At 37.3% G+C, this 18,900-nt stretch overlaps 1 protein-coding gene across 2 annotated transcripts in view; it reads right to left on the reverse strand.

Annotated features, from left to right (window-relative positions):
• si:ch211-137a8.2 (uncharacterized protein LOC777613 homolog) overlaps positions 1-18,900 on the reverse strand; it is a 38,133-nt gene that overhangs the window by 9,374 nt on the left and 9,859 nt on the right. For both annotated transcript variants that reach the window (XM_052106635.1, XM_052106634.1), the window contains exons 2-5: positions 7,006-7,289; positions 6,770-6,920; positions 3,007-3,189; positions 2,108-2,245 (exon numbers count right to left, since the gene is read on the reverse strand). In XM_052106635.1, coding sequence (XP_051962595.1) covers positions 2,108-2,245; positions 3,007-3,189; positions 6,770-6,920; positions 7,006-7,268 — 735 coding nt within the window. In that variant the 5' untranslated portion in view covers positions 7,269-7,289. The remainder of the gene's footprint in view (positions 1-2,107; positions 2,246-3,006; positions 3,190-6,769; positions 6,921-7,005; positions 7,290-18,900) is intronic.

The following is an 18,900-nucleotide window of genomic DNA, read 5'->3' on the forward strand; positions in this document are numbered from 1 at the left end:
GGTTTGCAAGTCAAAAAACACAAATCACAACCGTGAAGCATGGGGGTGGCAGTATCATGTCATCTATCTATAGGAAGTTCATGGATGATGTCTCTTGATGCTGTTTGTGTATATAAGAGAGAGAGAGAGAGAGAGAGAGAGAGAGATCATCCACAAACTTCCAAATGGACAATGACCCCAAACATACTTCAAAGTTGTGGCAAAATGGCTTAAGGACAACAAAGTCAAGGTATTGGAGAGGCCATCAAAAAGCTGTGATCTCATTTCCATAGAAAATTTATGAGCAGAACTGAAAGTGTGTGCAAGGCGGCCTACAAACCTGACTCCATTTCACCAGTTCTGTCTGGATGAATGGGCCAAAATTCCAGCAACTTCAACTTATTGTGAGCATCTTCTGGAAGGCTACCCATTTGACCCAAGTTAAACAATTTAAAGGCAAAGCTACCATATCCTAACAAAGTTTATGTAAACTTCTGACCCAATGGGAATGTTATGAAAGAAAGAAAAGCTCTACTATATTTTGACATTTTACATTCTTAAAATGATGTAGACATCCTAATTGACCCAAGACAGTGAATGTTTTCTTTGATTAAATGTCAGGAATTGCAACAGAGTATAAATGTATTTGGCTAAGGTGTACATAAACTTCTGGCTTCAAGTGGGTGTGTGTGTGTACGTGTCTGTGTGTGTATGTGTCTGTGTGTGTGCGCGCGGAGGCACGCAAGCAACAATCAGGCATGATTGTTGGTCCCAGATGGGCTGATTTGAGTTTCCGTAACTGCTCATCTCCTTGAATCACTTCAGATTCCAATTTTGTCATCAAGAACTGAAAGCTGAGGCTGCAGTGAGCACAGTCTCATCCAAAACTGGACATGAATCTCGATTTCTGCCAAGGTACACAGATGGTAGAACCACTGAAGCCCAAGCTTTTTTTTTTTTGGCTGACAGAAGTGGAACCTGACAAAGTCTTCTTCTGTAGTAGCCCATCCGCCTCAAGGTTCGACATGTTGTGCATTCTGAGATGCTATTCAGCTTACTACAATTGTACGGAGTGGTTATCAGTGTTACCGTAGCCCTTCTGTCAGCTCGAACCAGTCTGGCCATTCTCCACTGACGTCTCTCATCAACAAGGAGTTTCATTCCACAAAACTACCACAATCTGGATTTTTTTTGGGCACCATTCTGAGTAAACTTCAGTTTAGCAGTTACAGAAACATTCAAAACAGCCCATAAGGCACCAAAAATCATGAAGTCAAAAATAAAAAAAAATTATCCCCACTATTCGAATGGTTGATGTGAACATTAAATGTCCTGACCCATATCTGCATTATTTTATGCACTGCTGCCACACGATTGGCTGATTAGATAAATCACATGAATAAGTAGCTGTACCTAAAAGTGATCTGTGTATATTGCTTTTAAAAGAAAAACAAGCCCATTTTTGGACCAGTATATACTGTAAACCGTGTGTGTATTATATACACAAACACACACATTATGGAGTATTTATTATGTTGCCTTTAATTAATTTTAATCAGCATACATTACTGTAATTTAGTTAAAGTTCAGTCAAAGTACTGCATTACAGTAATGAGAATCTAATGCCAATCACCACTGAGAATAATGGGAATTAAACATCTGGACACATGATGACATGAGAATTTGAGCTTGATTTTCATGAAAATAATGCCCCCAAATCCTAAAATGGATGTTTTCTTTATGCAAAATATAAATTTTCTAACTCTCATTGATGTCTGAGTGAAATGTGACCTAGACACGTTTTTGTGAGATTCACCCATAGGGTGTTATTCAAAGTAAAGTAATAAGAAATAAGTCATAAATCTTGAATGATATCATGCAGACATTGTTATACTTATGACCAACAATACACTTATTAGAATGGCTCAAGGGCACAATAGTGATTATTCATGAAATGGCTCTTGTGGAATGTGAACCTGAAACTTGTCAAAAGAGCATATCTGTAACACCCCAAAATGCACCAACCCAGATGTCATGCTCTGAACCACAATATAGAATGGTAAAGCAGAGGTAACCCTCAACAGTCAATATCCCTTATAGTTCCATATCTCCTTGAGGGCAAGGGTACCTGAAGCTGGTGCATCTTCGAGCAGGTGTCTTTGCCTGAGAAGTGCTCCACTTCAGTCAGCCTGAGGTCCATATCAGCCAGCCACACGGCAATCTCTTCCCTCTGCCTCTCAAAATTCTCCCGCTGGCACACAAAGTGCTGTGGCACACACACAACACACACACACAGAGCATGAATCTGTCTGACCGTCTACACCCGATGCTGTTTTTAGCATAGACCGCGACTGACAGGGACGTCAAAGTGCTCGACAGGGAGCAAAGAGGAAGTGGCATAAACAAAACACAGAAGTCCACAGTAAGGGGCAAATGCTGTGTAGCCAAGCATGGACCAATGGTGCGCTGGGGGTCACTGTGGCTGGAAGGGCAGAATTTTGTAAGCTGAATGCAGGCAGAGCAGAAGGCTGCATGGATAAAGATTTAATGGGATTAAAATGAAGGGAGGAAAAGGACAAGAGAGACTTATGGTGCGCTACAAGCAGCGACTAAAAATGTCTTTCAAATGCATGTTTCAACATCCATAGAATGAGGTTTTGAAGTTAGAGAAAACTAGAATAATTTGCTTTATCGTAACTTGCTTTAAATACCCATCTTTCCTGTGTTGATACATTTCTAATCAAGTTTGAGCAGAACATGTCAAAGGGCTTGTCTCCTCTTTAAAATAGCCACGTCACAGCCATGAACCATGATTTGCAACTTTGGCTGATAGTTGGTTGCAGGTGGTTTTAGGGGGAGGGACAGTCCCATTATACAGAGCATTTAAATAGAAAAAATTGTGTTGAGCAAGAGTCATCAACATCTTTGGTCCCCCCCAATTTCATGGGGTCTCTTAAAAAAAAAAAATCGTACCTTTGAAATTTGAGCAGTTAAAGGGCCAGCAAAGCTGAAAAAGAGCCCCTTTACCTTTAACCGGCGGCAGACAGTGTCCACGGTGTTGCTGAGCTGGTCCCAGCGCTGTCCACAGTCCTTAGTCATTTCCACTAGCCGTGCACCCATAGCACCTCTGAACAGGCCAACCAGAGTTCGGCTCATCTGGGTCAGGCTGTCCACCTGACTTAAACGTATTCTGGCTTCAGCACGAAGGCTCTGCGGTGAGGTACAAAAACAGACACCCAAAAAAAATTCACACACACACACAAAAATGGCCAAGATCGAACTTTAAAATCTATTCCTATTTTCAGTGTCTTTATGAAAATTTATTTGTAGAAAGAAAAAAAAAAAAACTGTAGTAACAAGTAATAGTAGCTTGTTTTAAATTAGGGTTAGGTTAATTAACGACCAACTGCAAAAGCAGTCTCCCTGAAGACATTTTGAAAGGTGTTTGTGCACAAGATTTCTAATTCACAACATGCACAAAGAGTGAATCACTTATTTTATTTGTAAAGATTTTGTACTGCATTGACATCAAAAGAATTCAGAAACCTTTTAAAATGGACTAAAACCACATACTGCAGCAAAAAGAAAACATTTCAGGTGGTATTTTTAATCCGTTTTTATTTATAATTTAAAAATAATTTTACACATTGTCTTAAGTGGTTTCAAGAAATGCAAAGTAGACTTCACTTTTGGTTTCGATATCTGTTTAAAAAAAAAAAAAAAGCAATAGTAATGCATGGTTGTAAAAAAATAAATAAAATAATTTTAATTTATATTTTCGTCATGTATCAAGTTTGGTAAAGTAAGGTTCCCTGTATAATTTGCAATGCTAGCTGAAAGAAAACGTATATCATAAGTAAGCAAAATGGACATAGTAACTTAAAGGGATAGTTTACCCAAAAATGAAAATAATTTTATTTACTCACCCTCGTGCCATTCCAGAAGTGTGACTTACTTTCTTCTGCTGAACACAAATATTTTTAGAATAATATCACATACAATGGAAATGAATGGGTACCAAAATTTTGAGGGTCCAAAAAGCACATAAAAGACTGCGTAAAGAAGTGGTTAAAGCTGCACTACGTAACTGTGCTCTAGCAGCATCTGTGGTTGAAACGTAACATTGCAAGCAATTTGCAGAAGAACACTTTACGTGATTCGTGTTTCGGCACTGCTCTTCTGGTGGATGTATCATGATTTGAGCTTACCTGGACATTGTCTGTGTGTGATCATTTACATTTATGCATTTGGCAGATGCTTTAATCCAAAGCAGCTTAGTGCACTTATTACAGGGACAATCCCCCCAGAACAACCTGGAGTTTATTGCCTTGCTCAAGGTCACAATGGGGGGATCGAACCAGTGACATTCTGATTAACAGTTATGTGCTTTAGCCCACCACGCCAACACCACCCCCAGACATGATCATGACAGGATATATTCAGAGCCGGTGTCATAATGTGCTATTTTGATATAATGTTACACAATTAAACATTAAAAACTGGAATATTACTTGCTTTGATAAAGATAAACACTCGTATTCACATATTTTGAATGAATGTTACACTCAATCGCCTCAATTTTTTCAAGTGTTTTATCTACTACTAATATTTGTATTATACAACACATCAATTTAAGGGGTGATGGCTTTACGGCCATCTACTGTTTACAAGGGAACGATACAGCTGGCTCTTCTTTCCCATGTTCACTTACATGACGTAATAAGCCAGCGATTTTACGCCAAACGAAAACCGACAGCTCAAAATACAAATAATTTTTATAGGCTTACCTTAGAGGATCGGGGTAAGGTAAGGTCATTGTTTTAAATACCGATTGTTTATGTACTTAATAATGGAAATTTGTTAATTTTTAACCAAAAAAAAAAATCTAACAGTGCAGCTTTAAATCCATATATTTAGAAGCGATATGATAGGTGTCGGTGATATACAGATCAATATTTAAGTCCTTTTATGCTCAATCCCCACATTCACATAATTTTGATATGGCAATTCACATTCTTCGTGCATATCGCCACCTACTGGTCAGGAACGAGAATTTAAAGCAAAAAAGGACTTGAATATGTATCTTTATCACACGCCATATCACATAATTTCACTTGTGAACACATGGATTTAACCACTGGAGTCGTGTGGATTACTTTTATGTTGCCGGTGCGCTATTTGGAGCTTCACTTGCATTGTGAGGACCCACAGAGATGAGAATTCTCCTCAAACCTTTGTGTTCGGCAGAAGAAAGTCATTCACATAGCATATGGGATGTAAATGATGAGAATTTAAAATTTTGGGTGAATTATCCCTTTAAATATACTCAAATTAATTAAATAATTTTCAATACCGATGCTTGGATTGATTTTTTTTCCACAGCGCTCATCCCAGTGCATTATGGAGCAGCCTTCTCCACAAAAGGAAACATGCAAAGCTGCTTTAAAATTTGGCCAAAACAAGGTATCCTAAGAGGCAGCAATAATCAAGTTGCTTTCATAAAATTTGGCTTTTAAAAACCTTCACATCTGTAATGCACCTATAATGCCTTAAAATGCTGCAGCTGGTTAAGCATCTTAATAGAACAAAGCACTTGCCTTTGGTCAACAGTTACCATCATGCGCTTATCTAGGAAGGTGTTACACAACCAAATGCTAAAACGACCCCCCAAAAAAAACACCCTGGTCTCTGATCAACTAAAGAGGACATTTGAGTGAAGGGTTAAGACAGAAGCAGGCGCAAATGAGCTCCTGCAGGCAACAGTGTGGAATAGTGCTTAGGAGGAGAGCCAAGGAGTTTGACGACCATTTGGTGTCATTTATCTTCACTGGCACAGGTCCCGGGCTTTCAGACAGTCTGAGTAAATGTGCTGCCTGTGCACTTGTAAGTGTCGTTGATTACACTTTCATTGCAGGAAGTGTCAAAATGTTGGCCACTATCCACTCAACAACAGACACCTGTATACAAAATGACTAATCAACAATTGTCTCCATAATCTTATATAATAAATAAACAGCTATAACAGTTTTGGGAGAATGTGCATTTTTGTCATTTAGACTATATATTACTAGGGACATGTAAAACCTTCCGTATTTTCAAAATCAGTGGGTTGCCGATCAGATTTAAACTAAACTAAACTTAGTATGAGCCATTGACGTTGTGTACTGAGGGTACCGAAGCGGTTTTCTCCCCAATTTGGAATGCCCAATGCACTCCAAGTACTCATGGTGGCATAGTGACTCCGGGTGACGGAGGATGAATCTCAGTTGCCTCTGCATCGGAGACAGTCAATACATGCATCTTATCACATGGCTTGGTGAGCACGTTACCGAGGAGACCTAGCATGTGTGGAGGCTTCACACTATTGTCCATGGCATTCACGCACAACTCACCACACCGAGAACCACATTGTGGTGACCACGTGGAGGTTAACCCAACATGACTTTACCAACCCTAGCAACTGGGCCTATTGGTTGTTTAGGAAGCCTGACTGGAGTCACTCAGCATGTCCTGGATTTGAACTTGCGACTCCAGGTGTGGTAGTCAGCATCTTTACTTGCCAAGATACCCAGGCCCCAATAAATAGTTTTATAATGGATGGATTAGAACCTTTAGAACCACTCAGTCTGACTCTGAAGCAGTTTTAAAATGGCACAAATTAGTCTTCAACAACATCGAGAGAGAAATAAAAAAAGGGCTCGCTGTCATTGCTGGATGACTAGTCGACCACCGTGACCCAGCTCTACATTTAACGGCATTGAAGTTAGAAAACTACACATTGATACATTACCTCATACTTTTGTAATTCTTCTTTAGCCATAACATACAGCACATGGCTCGAGTTAGGGGACGCAGCTTTTTTCTCAGCTAACTGAAGCCAGTCGTCCAAGCAGGAATGTTCTTTCATGAACTGATACCACAGCATCCACCTTTTCTCCAACCTGATGGAGCAATAAGAAGCATTTTAGGATTATTTTAACATTAGTAGTACATGCATGTTGACAATTTACATAACTGCCTACTCACTTAACACAGCTTTCAAGGGAGAAGGAAAAATCTTGGCTTAAGTCTCCAACAGATGACCCCTCAAAGACATTCAAATCATCTTGTGGTTGCAAGTGTCTCTCTTGGAAGCAGGACTCTGGGGACTGCAAGTACTGACCAACACATGTTTGGGAGTTCATATCAACAACATATGTTTGCCTCTCTTCCCTGTCTTCATCACTTCCTCTGGGGCTAACTCTGCCGTTTCCATGGTAACTGGTTTTGAGTGACATCTCTCCTAACATTCTACCATCACCAAGTGCCACCTTTAGAACACAAAGGGAGGTCAGTTCATTAGACTCCAAAAAAGCAAGATGCACACACTTTAATTGAATCATTATTATGCATACACATTTCCATGCATAAAACAAGAGAATCAGAAACGGATATTTGACATGCAATACTTTTGGAAAGTTTACATATTCTGCAGTGTGACATGCTATACCGCATCAGATACCATTTAAAACAGCAATTTGCTAATTCTACTGTAATTGTTATGCATGCCTCTAATATAAATGTATATTATATACTAAATGGAATATTTGTATTTTAAAAATGCATCACACCATAGGACTATTTAAATTGAACTAGAAGGCAAAAAGGTGAAGAAAGTGTGATTCTCACAAAACCAGTCAAGAAAATGCCCTGCTCCCATATTTCTCCAAAAAAACAAGATTTGCATATAAAAAAATTAAACCATTAAATTATATCACCCAAATTCTCATTACCGCAATGTAAAAAAAAAGTTATTTAAATTGTGGAATAGTTGTACATCATAGTAGAAATCTCTTGGTACTACCTTTTTTTCCCTGCTGATTTAAAAAAATAAATAAAATAAAAAAAGAATAATTGGAAATCAGCAGAATATTTATATTGTAATAACAAAAAACAATTTAAAACAACAGGATTAGTCCATCTCTGGAGGTGTTACTGTAACGAGAAATGGGGGACAGAATGTTATTTTGTTGACAAAATGATATTATATTATATTATATTATATTATATATATATAAAAAGGTTTTTCCACAAGATCTCTCAACTCAGTGATTCATTCTCGGTGAAGGGAACACATTGCTCCAAAGTGTCTGATAAGAAAATCAGTCGTTTCTTTGCATGACAAACGGATTCCAGATTTCAGACACCTCAGACATGGAGAAAAATTCTCCTGCGCTCTGGGGTATAACTTCAGCCATCAAAAACTATAAATCAGTTTTATGCCTATTACACAAAGGAGTTACGAGGCTACCACCCCAGCCCTGGCAGAGAAAAATGGCAAATAGATTTTCCTCACTCCAATACTTGCATAATGTGCCTAGCAGAGCAAGGTCAGCTATACCAGGCCATGGTTGCTGTCAATTAAGACTGATGCTCCCAAAACTTGCCTCAGGCAAACTTCATTGTTGACCCTTTGACAAATTAGTGTTTTTTTTAATGTTTGAGTGTGCCCTAAAGGGATAGTTCACCCAAAATTGAAAATTCATAAATTACTAACTCATGGAGATGGTGTTCCAAACCAATATGACTGACTTTCTACCATGGAACATAAAAAGGGGATTAGTCGGTATAGTTGGAAGTGATTCTACTACTTATCCCCTAACTAACAAAAATAAGAGAGTCAGGCACATCTGAATGAATGTACTTGTCTTGCATGATCACTTGGGAAGAATAGTTCTTTCAACCCTTTAGCCCAACAAGCTTATAACTCAAAGTTAGATGGGCATAATTTACCTGCAACCTTGCCATCCACCTCAGTTACCTACACCACCACAGGTACACATTGGCTTTAGGCTTAACTGAAATGACAGACATTTCTCAGTGTCTGCAATGAGTTTGCCCCAATTGAGGGCATTAAGGCACTAGACTGAGTCTCAAGGCAGTCAGGTTGAAAATCGAAGGCCCCCGTTATTGCTTTTCTCAGCCTGCAGAGAATAGTGCTCTTGCCTTAGGAGTAATGGAGTGCAAACATGACTGAAATCCATACGTGGTTCCTAACCTTTTCAGGAGTGAACAAACTTATAGCAACCTGAAGGCCATTTCCCATTTCATTGATGACATTGGGGCATAAAAGGTCTTGAGGAATAGTTGTGTTATGTTGACAATCTCTCGATGTCCAATGTTGGCAAACATTCAGTACATTTACATTAGGGCTGGGTAAAAATATAGATTTCCCGTTGCATTGATATCTTTGTTTGAACGATCAAGATATTGATTCGTAAATCCCAAAATCGATCTTTCACAATGTTTTAACCCTCTATAATGCAAGAATATCACTCGCATGTGCAACCAAATCTGAAACTGTGACTAAAAGGTTATACGATTAGCCATGGGCTAGTAAATGTTTAGAATTCTCTCACCAGTGATTGAGTTAAAGATCTCTGTACTAAAAACTTTGCTGCATGTTGAAATTAAAAATTTGGTTTGACTCGTTCGGTGTCCAAAGAAGAGATCCACAGATCCATACGTCACTGAATAAGGTCTCTTTTAATACAGTATTCTTTCTGCTTTTTACAGTCAGTTGTTGGTTAAAAACAAAAAGAATAATTTAATTCCAATCACACATGGATGTGCTAAAGAAATGATGCACATCTTCTCTGGTCACATGCGTTTACCGGCAAATACCATGTTTTAAAGAAACCGTACAGATTAAGCGTGTGTTCTACATGTCAATGTAAATACTTTTAAATGGTACACATTATGCAAATAAAAAAAGTAACAAACTATATGGAACATAATATATGATTAATTTTATTTCAATAAATGTAATACATTTTAAATTGTAAAATAAAAATAAAAAATTAAATTGTAAAAAGCTAAAATGTGACCAGTTTGATAAAAACCCAATCATAAAATAAAATTGGTCAAATTAATATTTAAAAATTGTAGATAGTGGATGCCTAGTGGATTCCTTTATAATTAAAGAGCATTAGCTGAGAGAGAATTTCTTATATGCAAGCAAAATGGATATTGTAACAAATGTACCCATATGAATCAATATTGAATTGAGATATTGAATCTTGAGCTTGTGAACTGAACAGGAAATCTGTTACAATACCACATATACATGCGCAGTAATAATAGAGTACAACAGGATTTTGTCAAGCTACAGTCTTCATCAGTCAGTCAAAGTATACATGAAGTGAACAACGCCCAGGCCATTTGTGGTCAGATTAACATACATACATACATACATGCTGGACAAAGCGGAGCTATAAATCACATCATCTAGGTCTGTTAGTGTAATGTCACAAAAAGCATACATTTTATTGCATAGCCCATATGTTTGTTACATGTTTATATTGTACATTTATCATTTTTAGTCGGTGCCATGTGCGATTACATTAAGTTTCTTTTTATTGTTTTTGATGAACAACTGACTGTAAAAAAATAAAAAAAAAATAAAATAAAAAGGCGAATGTATTGGCATGGATCTCATCTGTGCCAAGAACAAAATGACTGACTGGCAGAAAGTGCCTCAAAATCTACTGATCGGTTAAACAAAGAATCTGCAACACATTTTTGTTTGCCATTTATAGAAACAAAGGCTGTCACAGAGACAGATGTGATATTTCAGGATGCCCAATTCAGTGATATCAGTCAGATAATAGGGATGTTTCCCAAATGTATTTCAATAAAATAAAAATTGCACCTTTAAGAACCTGATTTCACCATCATTCTAATATGTGCCCAATGGGATCTGACTAGCGATGTCACAATATGAATTTTTGATGGTACGAATATTGCCTGTAAAAAAAAAAAAAAAAAAAAGCACGATTTTTACAATTATTTGCAAATGTACCTATTATGCTACACTGAACATAACCCTCCACAAACATATCACAACTTTTATTGCAGCATTCCTTAGGACATGCAGTTAACGTATATATTCCAGTAGGTAAAGTACTTGTATTGAAGGTGCAATTTTCGCTATCTGCCCTCTTGACACCAAAACTTACTGTACCTTTTCAACAAAAAAAAATGTATACCCTTTCAATGAATACAAATAAACTTAAATATGAATTAAAATAAATAACCAAACACAAATGCTCTCAAATAGCGGATTTAATTAGCTTATTCGGCGGTACAAGTCCGAGAGATCACTTTGTTCCGTCATGTTTTCATTGTGTTTCATGTGCACTGCAAGTTCACGTTCTGTACACACCCCGCATTACCTAGACAATCACATCTTGAACTTCGTTACCATAGCAACAGCATCACAGACCAGCCAGGCAGTGTGCGCAAGGCACACGCATGGTGCAAGTAGTTAGACCCACACTGAAAGGCTTATTTTCAGTAAAAAAAAATCTGTTTTTTTTTTTAACCGTAGCTTCCAAATTCTTATGGTTTATTAACCGTGACCATTTTAAAAATCGTGGTTAATTGTGAAACATGGTAATACCGGTAATCGCGACAGCCCTAGCGCTGACAAAAGTCCAGCTCATGTTTCATACTTGCCGATGGATATACAACACTAATGTCCATAATAAAATGTTCTCACAGATGTTAGATGTAAACATAACTTTTTGGTATCCAATCACATCATGGTAATCATATACCACAGACACATGTAATCCTGACTGCCGTTTTTCAGCCTCAGCAGTAAGTAACCAAGCAAGGAACATGCTAAATTAACAGATACCAGGATCAGAAAACAGCAAGAGACAAGTGAGGATATACATGACAGAACAGATTACAGATGTCTTATGCTTAGTCATCTCATTCAGTTCAGTGTCAGTGCTTTGGCCAGCAACAGACGAGGCAGGTGCATCTGGGGACTTTTCAATAACACAGCCTGCATCTGAATGAGCTTGAGTTGACTAAACATGCAAACTGCTGCCTGCATGAAGAAAATAAGCCACATGCGAAAGCAAATGGAAAATAATGGTGCATTCATCAATGAAGTTCAAATCACTCTTCAGGGCCTCTTATTCAGATATTATAGCCCATCCCTAGCAATCTTTCTAGATCAAATGACACCTCGGTACAGGCACAAAACACCACAGAAAATGAGTGTTTCTCTGCAGAGATCATTATTTTTCTCTCTTAACAGCAGATAAAGCAGAGCTTCTCTCTCTGACACTAAATGAACCTTCAGAATTTTAAGGTATGGTTAACCTTTTTCTTGGCCTATGACAATTGTGTCACTCCGTTTATGATAAGCCGGGAAAAGGTCATAACACTCTAAAAGCTTTGACTGTTGCTGTTTTCAGAGGCAGTAAACAGAGGCTGTTATTGCATCGATGAAATCTCTTGCCAAGCTCGGGGTATGTGCTGAATCTTATCCCACATGCTGCCAAGCAAAAAGTATAATCTACAATTTCTGCCCACATTCTATTGATTAACTGGAGGACAAACTTGAGTTTAACAGCATGTCTAATGACTGTAATCAATCACATCACGAAAAGCTCTATGGTAAATACTAAACACAGTCATGGACTAACATTCCAAACCGTAAACTTTCCTGGCCAATAAATACAAATTCATGATATATTCTCATAGATTTTGTGGCCGATATTAAACGAAGCATGACTTTAGTGGGCCATTTATTTGGCCACTACAAGGGTCGTTCACCCAAAAAAAGCAATGAAAGTGAACAGTGACTGGGACTAACACACAGCATATATCCTTCCATGTTCCACAGATGAAAGATCTAACTAATATCGGTTTGGACAACATGTGGGTAACTAAATCACAGATTCTGTTCAAGAATATTATATTTGAACATATAATACCATGTGACCCACTTTTGGTTTTTGACCACTGAAAATGTGTCAAATGTAAAAATGTAAGCATGCAGCCACACAGAGTCCCATATTGCTGGGATTTGTAACTATTAAGTGTTTTTTGTTCCCCCATGTTTGGACCACATTGGCATTTACTGCAACAAGGGGTACCTAGTAATAGACATACCAATGTCTGTAAAAAATAATAACACTGCCATCTTTCAAAGGCAATTATTTTAAACTGTAGCGTTGCTCTAAAACTGTTGGCGAAAAGTCATTTTGACCTCCTATACAAATAATGGATTTCTCATTTAATATTGATGTGGCATTTCATATTTTTGGCTTTCATCATTTGCGTTTATCTTTCTTACCAAAAAAGTATAAAAAAAAAAATAAAGAATTTCAGCCAGGGGAGCTTCTGAAATTCAGTTTATGTTATAAAATAAATGTGTAGAATTTTTTATACGATGAGCAACACAAACCTGCACAATTTTAACACCATTTTCTCATTGGAAGTACCAAAACTATGACAAGCTTAAATAGGTCCATTGTTTGGCTCATCCGGTTTTAATAAAAAAAAAAAAAAAAAAGTGTTTAATCTGAAATGAGCGTGCGCGCACACACGCGCACACACTTCAGGTGATAGCATTCAACCCAATCCCGTCTATGCCACCACACAGAGTTACATCTGTGTTTCTGGTGATGGTTGCTCAACTGCTCATGGAGTTAAGGATCCAGAGTTTGGTCTCTCATGAGCTCAGCTCTCCGAGAGCCCAGAACCCCATTGTCCCCCCACTCCTCACACAATCTGCACTCATTGTCTCTTTGGTGTCACAGGCCCAAATCGCAAACAAACAGGCCTTTCTCAGCACCCGGATAGAGAGAAAACACCAGTGCCAGGACACCTGATCTTATATCCAATGCACACACAAAGCAAGAGATGAACTGGGGCCCCTTGCTCTCCTTGGGCCCTGTGCTCTCCTTGGGAGAAGACAGAACTATGCAGAGGGTAAATCAGGGTGATACAAGAAATATGTCCCAATACCAGCTCTCTACTTGCCGATACCCATTTTTATTTTATTTTTTTCTGAATTCCATACAAACAGTTTATTTAAATGTTATGATCAGAATGGTGTCTAAAATTAGTTGGCGGTAGCCTTTTTTTTTTTTTTCTCTCTTTTAGTGAAGCCCTTTCAGTTGCTTTGTTGGTTTTGAAGGTAGCGTTTCACTTCCGGAAAGGCAGGTCATTACGTTACCCAATATGATCATTAAACCGCAAAAGGCTGCCATTTAATTAAAAACTTAAGTTGTCTCATTGTACCTCTTGATACAATGTGAATTAGTCGCTGTCATCTGCTACAAAACACAATGCTCATGAAAGTTAGATAAATTATAGTTCAGCACATGTGACCAATGAAATAAAACATTTAAAATGAATACTGTTATTTCCAGACCTCCGAAGAAGCATTCCAAGAGTGCTGATCATTTGTATAAATCACAACAGATAACATTCAGTACAACAGCACTCTTGCCTGATCATTTTATATTGCCTAGTCATTTTCATTAAACAAAATATGTCTCAAGACCATGCTCTGAATACTTTCAGAAGCTAAATGCTCTACAATTTGTCAGTGATGTCTTTCTAGTAGCTAGATCAACCTTCAAATCCAATCCAGGCTTCTTTTACAGCAACATGTACTATGGTTAAGATGATATTTTCGCTTTCTCCACATGAGCACAAAGTCGCTGGAGATGGAAATTATTGTTCTCTCAGCTATGATTCCCCAGCCAGCAGATGCTTGACAGGTGTTGTGTTCAGGAATAACAACAGAGACTCATTCACCTGATGTCTGAGGATTCAAGGACATACAGCACATTGTACCCAGTCAAATGTCTGTTTCTGATACATGACTACTAGTTATAGCCTAATTAAGGTCATTCTCTTTGCAGAAAAAGATGCAAAGAATGTGCCTCAGTCAATTTAGTTGCCAACACTGAAAATATACATACAGTGATCCTAAAATTATTTGGACACTTAAGTCGCACTTAATGTCTGAAAGTCACTGCATTAGATACAAAACATCAAACCAAGTGGTATCTGTAAAAACAATTATGCTAGACCTTTTCTCAGAACTATTTTTTAATTACTTAACCTACTGGTGTCAAGGTGTAGTCATTAACATTAAACTGACATTTTTCAAGTCTGACAACCAGAAAGAGCACAGATACTTTGTCTTAATTTTTAATATTTTAGTTTCATATTTTGAAACCGCATTATATCATTAAAATTCAGACAGATTCGCAGAATGATTCAGAAGATCAATTTATGAACAGGTTCAAATGATTTACTGAACAGACTTTAAAGCGTGCCACATTCACAAATCGAACACAAGTTTGACTCTACACTAGGGCTGCGACTAACGATTATTTTTATAATTATCTAATGATTATTAGAACAATTATTCGACTATTCGAGCGATTATTGTCATGATTAATCATTAGCTCTTAACTGATTATTTAGCTTGTGGCCGACATAAAAGGTTGTATTAAACGTGCTTACAATAAGGAGGACAAAAATCATCTTTTAAAATACTTCTAAATGACATTCACTGAATTAAAAGGCGAATAATTTCACTGCAAAAATACTATAGTTAAAGTGTTTTTGTCTTGTTTTCCATTTAACATTGTCTAAAAATCCTTAAAACAAGATAGATTTACTTGAGTATAAGTAATAAGTACATAAGATATTTAGACTTTAAGAGAATGCATCTTAAATATAAGTGTATTTTGATAAGGGTATTTTTTCACTTGTTCATACTTCTGCCAGTGAAGAAAGAAAACTCATATTCAAGATATTTGCTCTAAAAGCAAGTCTAAATATATTATATGTTGCTTCTCCAGGAAATGTATCTTGTTTTAAGGATTTTTTGACATTTTAAAATATAAAAATGTATTAAATATTATATTCAAAATTCTCAATTAACAATTTTTATAAACAATTTTTTTCTTCTGCAGTATAGCTGCAAAAGTAAATGTACATAAGGAGTTTTAGATATTTATATTAGAAAACAAACCAAAAAAGCCAAAATCAAAAAAGAAATTGTATAATGGGCTAAGACTACACCCTCTCACCTTTTTGTTCACTTGATTTCAATCAATCTATAACTCACAAAAAACAAACTCTTTCATCTTTATAGAGCTGTGTATCGCTGATTTTCTTCACCATAAGATACACACTGTGACACTCATATTATAATTCACTATTTCAAAAGCAAATCACTTCAAACAAAATCTAGCTGCAGCAAGCGTGCGCCAGTGAATTTTGAAACCCTTGCGCGCTGTTTTTCATGCGACTTATACAAGCAGCTCTAACCGCACAGACAAATGCCAGTTTGAATTTGTGCTTATTTATACAGCCCACTTCCTTATTATTTGAACTAATAAAGGATGAATCAAGTGCGAGCTCAAGTGCTGCTCTCCCGAGCCATCATTAGTGTATCAAAAGATCTCAGAGTGTTAAATGAAATCAAACGACTATTCGACAACGAAATAGTGTCGAAGTTATTTAAAAAAATTTCATTATCGACATTTTCGATAATGTCGACTAATCGTTTCAGCCCTACTCTACACACAACAGCAATATCTAGCTAAATAACAAATTTTAGACAAAGACATACCTAAACCAGAAACATTTCTGGTTGAATGGCATCTACGCTAATATTATTAAAATATTTTGTCTTGGAGTCTTGGTGTCAGACTCCACTGCTATGTGTCTGAGTGATGACTAAATGCAGCTGGTGCCAGCCAGAGATCACTTCAGTCTATTACGATCGACTTCAGGAGGATAACTTATGCCAACTATGGAGTGGTGGTGGTGTAGTGGCTAAAGCACAGGGCTGTTAATCAGAAGGTCCTTGGTTCGAACCCCACGGCCACCACCATTGTGCCCTTGAGCAAGGCACTTAATTCCAGGTTGTTCTGGGGGGACTGTCCCTGTAATAATTGCACTGTAAGTCGCTTTGGATAAAAGCGTCTGCCAAATGCATAAATGTAAATGTAACTCAAACCATAAGACATGGGATCCATCGTATGCTACTGCCTGAACCTTGTACTTAGGATAGACATCACCTAATGGGGCTTTTCCAAAGCATGGTAGCTCGAATCTTCTCTGGATGGTACCTGGTACTTTTTTTAGTACCACCTTGGTCGATGTTCCAAGCGAGCTGAGCCGATACTAAATATGATGTCAAAAACCTGCAGATCACTGATTGGTCAGAGAGAATAGTCACTACTAGAGTCACTGGATTTGCAACACGGCACATCACTCCGCTAGTTTTAAAGTTTCGACTTCTGAATTGTAAAAAGAAATGGCAGTGTGCAAAACCACGCCGTGGTCAATAAATGAGGTGCAGACGTTCCTCTCGTTAGCGACAAACAAAACGAAAATGTCTTTCAGGAAGTGTCTCAGTTATTGGCTGCACACGACTACCACCAGACCTACCAACAGTGTAGGGAAAAGTATATATAAAAAAACCTTAAGTGACTACAGAACCATCAAGGAACACAACAGCCGGAGTGGTTCAAACAGAAGAAAGTGGAAGTGGTTCGACCAAATTGACGCCATGGCAATACACCGGCGAGCAATGGGAAGGAGAGTGCCCTGGACTCGGTCAAGGCGTTGTCGGGCCAATTTAACTGTTACACTTGTGTAAATTCACCATGCAACAACTGCTTTATGCAGCACAATGAGCTAGTAGCTAACAGCTAGCGGTCATGTAATTGTTTATGGTCAGTAATGTTTGTGTCACGTTTAAGATGATTTCATGGCAGCAAAGGCGGCGCAACTATGACAAACAGCCTATAATCCAATCCACGTTGAGGAGGCACTAAACTGCAGTGGAAAAGAAAGCTCAGAAAAGTAAAGCGAGCTGAGTCAAACCGTAACGTGCAGTGGAAAAGTACCATAAATTACCTGCCGGATGAAATGCGATGCACCTCACTGATCTCTGTCTGCATCACCTTGGTAGTACTAATGGACTACACACTTTAAAATGGAATACATGGACTGAAAATGAATTGCCAACAAAAGCTTTCATCAGCCATCTAACAAAGGACAATGCATCTATGTGAACTTCTGCAGTTAATCCAGGATGAACTTTAAATTACAATATCAATCCTCCAGTTCATGCAAAATTTTTGTTTAAACACTGGCCCTTAACACTTACGTTTCCTAATTTTAAACAATTACTTTTATATTATATTAATCAGGGTTCGTACAGATGCTTCAAAGTTAAATTCAAGGACTTTAAGACAGTAAGCACAATTGTATTTGTTTTCAAGGACTATGCTCAAGATGTCATTATTGAAATTTAACAAAAATAATTTGTTTTAAAGATAGTTTAACTATACAGTTCATTTTTATAAAACACCACTTATAACAAGTTCAACAATTAGCATCTTTAACTACACATTCAGTAACAGTTCTTGGTTCATTCATGACTAAATTGATGTGCAGTTGTAGTGTGCTCCCTTAATATGCACTTCGCTTTCCAACAAAATTTGAATAACTGGGTCTGTAAACGGTAGTCCATATGACTCGTGCTGTGATTCACGTTTTCTAAAGTCACACATTTTTAGATTAAGTATGGGTCACTAAAATGTTTCACTTTCCAACTTACAAAATATTGAAATTTTCTATTTAGTTCAGTTTTTGCCAATAAACGCTGAGGGTAAATATTTTGTAACATATTGACATAAAATTGTATTCATAAAAGGACAACTTGGCTGTTGGCTTTTATTTAATTTTGTTTCACGAACGAAGCAAGTTAACACTAACAAGGGTAAAATGGGGTATAACACCAAATTGAGGGATAAATGGGGTATAACACCAAATATTTTTCTATGCGAGAAAATATTAGTTAAAATGTGAATTAATAACTTTAACACGCAGAGAAACTTTAACACTATATGCATATTTAAGCAGCCTCTGAACTTTGACCTTAATTATTTTCCACAGTTTTTTGTATTAATCATTTTTTTTTAAATGATATATATAATAATTTAGTTTTGCTTTTTTGCACATTTGTTCGGCCTTGCACTAATGCTTTTATTAAAAATAAGTACAAAATAAATACACAAATAACTTTCATGTCATAGA

Source organism: Xyrauchen texanus, chromosome 36, assembly GCF_025860055.1.
Source record: "Xyrauchen texanus isolate HMW12.3.18 chromosome 36, RBS_HiC_50CHRs, whole genome shotgun sequence".
NCBI lineage: Eukaryota > Metazoa > Chordata > Actinopteri > Cypriniformes > Catostomidae > Xyrauchen > Xyrauchen texanus.